Genomic DNA, 4,595 nt, shown 5'->3' with positions numbered 1-4,595 from the left:
CTTCATGTGTGTGTGTTCATCTTCATGTGCATCAGCAGGAAGGCTGAAAGACACACAAACGTCTGCAGGTTTTAAAACATTGTTTTCATGTTTCTGCACTCTTAGAAACACGCGCCTCGTTTCTGTGTGTTTCTGTGTGATTCTGTGTGTTTCTGTGTGATTCTGTGTGTTTCTGTGTGATTCTGTGTGTTTCTGTGTGATTCTGTGTGATTCTGTGTGTTTCTGTGTGTTTCTGTGTGTTTCTGTGTGATTCTGTGTGTTTCTGTGTGATTCTGTGTGTTTCTGTGTGTTTCTGTGTGTTTCTGTGTGATTCTGTGTGTTTCTGTGTGTTTCTGTGTGATTCTGTGTGATTCTGTGTGATTCTGTGTGTTTCTGTGTGTTTCTGTGTGTTTCTGTGTGTTTCTGTGTGATTCTGTGTGTTTCTGTGTGATTCTGTGTGATTCTGTGTGTTTCTGTGTGATTCTGTGTGTTTCTGTGTGTTTCTGTGTGTTTCTGTGTGATTCTGTGTGTTTCTGTGTGTTTCTGTGTGTTTCTGTGTGTTTCTGTGTGTTTCTGTGTGATTCTGTGTGTTTCTGTGTGTTTCTGTGTGTTTCTGTGTGATTCTGTGTGTTTCTGTGTGTTTCTGTGTGATTCTGTGTGTTTCTGTGTGTTTCTGTGTGTTTCTGTGTGTTTCTGTGTGATTCTGTGTGTTTCTGTGTGATTCTGTGTGTTTCTGTGTGTTTCTGTGTGATTCTGTGTGTTTCTGTGTGTTTCTGTGTGATTCCCAGTTTTACAGAGTAATCCAGTGTTCTGAGATCTGGGTCTATTTTGCTGGACATTTGCAGAAAACATCCAAAATACACATTTTGTTGCACTTTATCTATTGGCGTCTGTAGATTTCTATTACGATACGTATCTTTAAAAGTTTTTTTGTCCACTCCAGTAACACTTATATACACCAAAACTTACAGTTTCATTCATATCTATAATCTGAAGGTTTTTACAGAGGGGTTTGTTCATTTGTCATTCACACTGATTTATACAACATTTTATTCCTAAAACAGAAAATGAAAATGTCTTTTCTCGGCTGTTGACAGAGAAATCCAGAATCCCTTCTGCAGAAACCTTCAACTCTAATGTGTCAACAAACTCAAACAAGAATTTTGAACCTGGCTTTATCCAATGTTCAGATTAATGTTCTGGAAATTTTAATTAGGCAATGTCTTATATGCATATTTAAACTAAATTTCTAAAACTTCTAATACATATTGTCTTATTGCACTGTGATGATTTGATTGACGGCTCACTCACTGTGTTCAGTTTTGCGGCGTCAGGCGATGTTCAGCGACACATCATCATCCACTCAGGAGCCCGACCACACCTGTGTGACATCTGTGGACGAGGTGTGTGTGTGTGAGTGAGTGAGAGAGTGTGTGTGTGTGAGAGAGTGTGTGTGTGTGTGTGTGAGAGAGAGAGAGAGAGAGAGAGAGAGAGAGAGAGTGTGTGTGTGTGTGTGTTGAACGACTGATCTCACCCTCACATGAGTGTCTGTGTCGACAGGCTTCAGTAACTTCAGCAATCTGAAGGAGCACAAGAAGACTCACAGCACAGAGAAGGAGTTCACCTGTGAGCAGTGCGGGAAATCCTTCAACATGCAGAGAAAACTCTTCAAACACAAACTCAGACACAGCGGAGACAAACCCTACTGCTGCCAGACCTGCGGTAACACACACACACACAAACACACTCACTCTCTCATACACTCACACACTCACTCACACTCACACACACACACACTTTGCCTGTTTATTGCTGTTTGAAACAGAACTAAAACTGCGTGTGTGTGTGTGTGTTTCAGGGAAGTGTTTCGCTGGCTCCGGGGATCTCCAGCGTCACATGCGTTCTCACACCGGTGAGCGTCCGTACGCCTGCGACTCGTGCGGGAAGAGCTTCACACGCACCGCAGTTCTGCGCAGACACCGAAGCTCACACTCGTGTGTGTCTCACTGCAGGCCTGGAGACTCTTCTTCATCATCATCATCAGTGTGTGTGTCTCACTGCAGACCTTCATCATCATCATCATCATCATCATCAGCTGGAGTCTCAGCACCGGCCCGACCCGCATCATCATCATCATCATCATCTTCATCAGCGGTGTGTGTGTCTCACACTGAGGGCCTGTGCAGCAGCGGCGCACTCTGGGGACGAGCCATGAAGACCCTGCAGAGCGACACTGAGACATGAGCTTCTGCTCTGTGAAACACCATAAATATAGCAGAAAGACGTGTGTGAGAGTGAGTGTGAGAGTGTGTGTGTGAGTGTGTGAGAGTGAGTGAGTGTGTGAGAGTGTGTGAGCGTGTGAGAGTGAGTGAGTGTGTGAGTATGAGTGTGAGTGAGTGTGAGAGTGAGTGTGAGAGTGAGTGTGAGAGTGAGTGTGTGAGAGTGAGTGTGAGAGTGAGTGTGTGAGAGTGAGTGTGTGAGAGTGAGTGTGAGAGTGTGTGTGTGAGAGTGAGTGTGTGAGAGTGAGTGTGAGAGTGTGTGTGAGTGAGTGTGTGAGTGTGAGTGTGTGAGAGTGAGTGAGTGTGTGTGAGTGAGTGTGTGTGTGAGAGTGTGTGAGTGTGAGTGTGAGTGTGAGTGTGAGAGTGTGAGTGTGAGAGTGTGAGTGAGAGAGTGTGAGTGAGTGTGAGTGAGTGTGAGTGAGTGTGAGTGAGTGTGAGTGAGTGTGAGAGTGTGTGAGAGTGTGTGTGTGAGAGTGTGTGTGAGAGAGTGTGTGAGAGAGTGTGAGAGTGAGTGTGAGAGTGTGTGAGTGTGAGTGTGAGTGTGTGTGAGAGTGAGTGTGTGTGAGAGTGAGTGTGTGTGAGAGTGAGTGAGTGTGTGAGAGTGAGTGTGTGAGTGTGAGTGTGTGTGAGAGTGAGTGTGTGTGAGAGTGTGTGAGTGAGTGTGAGAGTGAGTGTGAGAGTGAGTGTGTGAGAGTGAGTGTGAGAGTGAGTGTGTGAGAGTGAGTGTGTGAGAGTGAGTGTGAGAGTGTGTGTGTGAGAGTGAGTGTGTGAGAGTGAGTGTGTGAGAGTGAGTGTGAGAGTGTGTGTGAGTGAGTGTGTGAGTGTGAGTGTGTGAGAGTGAGTGAGTGTGTGTGAGTGAGTGTGTGTGTGAGAGTGTGTGAGTGTGAGTGTGAGTGTGAGTGTGAGAGTGTGAGTGTGAGAGTGTGAGTGAGAGAGTGTGAGTGAGTGTGAGTGAGTGTGAGTGAGTGTGAGAGTGTGTGTGTGAGAGTGTGTGTGAGAGAGTGTGTGAGAGAGTGTGAGAGTGAGTGTGAGAGTGTGTGAGTGTGAGTGTGAGTGTGTGTGAGAGTGAGTGTGTGTGAGAGTGAGTGTGTGTGAGAGTGAGTGTGTGTGAGAGTGAGTGAGTGTGTGAGAGTGAGTGTGTGAGTGTGAGTGTGTGTGAGAGTGAGTGTGTGTGAGAGTGTGTGAGTGAGTGTGAGAGTGAGTGTGAGAGTGAGTGTGAGAGTGAGTGTGAGAGTGAGTGTGAGAGTGAGTGTGAGAGTGAGTGTGAGAGTGAGTGTGTGAGTGAGTGTGTGAGAGTGAGAGTGTGAGTGTGTGAGAGTGAGTGAGTGTGTGTGAGTGAGTGTGTGTGTGAGTGTGAGTGAGAGTGTGAGTGTGAGAGTGAGTGTGAGAGTGTGTGAGAGTGAGTGAGTGTGTGTGAGTGAGTGTGTGTGTGAGTGTGAGTGAGAGAGTGAGTGTGAGTGTGTGAGAGTGAGTGAGTGTGTGTGAGTGAGTGTGTGTGTGAGTGTGAGTGAGAGTGTGAGTGTGAGAGTGAGTGTGAGAGTGTGTGAGAGTGAGTGTGTGAGTGTGAGTGTGTGAGAGTGAGTGAGTGTGTGAGTATGAGTGTGAGAGTGTGTGAGAGTGAGTGAGTGTGTGTGAGAGTGTGTGAGTGAGTGTGAGTGTGAGAGTGTGAGTCATCTGTTTTCTATGTGAATATAAAGTAAAGTGTAATTTATTCCTGTGATCAAAGCTGAATTTTCAGCATCATTACTCCAGTCTTCAGTGTCACATGATCCTTCAGAAATCACTCTAATATGAGGATTTGATGCTCAAGAAACATTTATGATTATTATCAGTGTTGAAAACTGTTGTGCTGCTTCATATTTTATTTTATTTTTCAGGATTCTTTGATGAATATAAAGTTCAAAAGAACAGCATTAATCTGAAATAGAATATTTTGTAACCATTATAAATGTCTTTACTTTTGATCAGTTTAAAGCATCATTGATGAATAAAAATATTAACTTATTTATTTTACTGACCACAAACTTTTTTTTTTTAAACAAAGTTTAAGTAATTGTTTTCAGACAGTATTGAAGGTTCAGTTATGATTTATAGTTGTAATTATTGATCTCACCTGGATGTCTGAGGTTGACTCGTTCAGCGGGAGTTTAGATCACTGCGAAACACTCAGAGAAACGAGAAACTGCAGCAACGTTTACTCTCAAACCACTGATCAGGAACACACACACACACGAACACACACACACACAGTCACAAACACACTCACAAACACACACTCTCACACACTCAGTCACACCTCTCAAACGAGTGTTTTCAGCGGATACTGGACGACACTCC

General features: G+C 44.5%; 1 protein-coding gene across 2 annotated transcripts in view; it reads left to right on the top strand.

Moving 5' to 3' along the window:
• zbtb49 (zinc finger and BTB domain containing 49) overlaps positions 1–4,268 on the top strand; it is a 15,611-nt gene extending 11,343 nt beyond the window's left edge. The window contains exons 7-11 of one of the 2 annotated variants that reach the window (XM_084133776.1): positions 1,300–1,382; positions 1,540–1,701; positions 1,838–1,891; positions 1,992–2,543; positions 3,895–4,268. In XM_084133776.1, the coding sequence (XP_083989902.1) occupies positions 1,300–1,382; positions 1,540–1,701; positions 1,838–1,891; positions 1,992–2,194 (502 nt within the window). In that variant the 3' untranslated portion in view covers positions 2,195–2,543; positions 3,895–4,268. Of the gene's footprint in view, positions 1–1,299; positions 1,383–1,539; positions 1,702–1,837; positions 2,544–3,894 lie in introns of both variants that reach the window. The other variant, XM_084133775.1, reaches the window with a different exon arrangement.
• The last annotated feature ends 327 nt before the right edge of the window (positions 4,269–4,595 follow it).

The sequence above is a fragment of the Abramis brama genome (genome assembly GCF_963993115.1).
Source record: "Abramis brama genome assembly, chromosome: 13".
NCBI classification, from domain to species: Eukaryota; Metazoa; Chordata; class Actinopteri; order Cypriniformes; family Leuciscidae; genus Abramis; species Abramis brama.
Note: the sequence above shows the minus strand (reverse complement) of the source record. Positions and strands in the feature narration are given on the sequence as shown.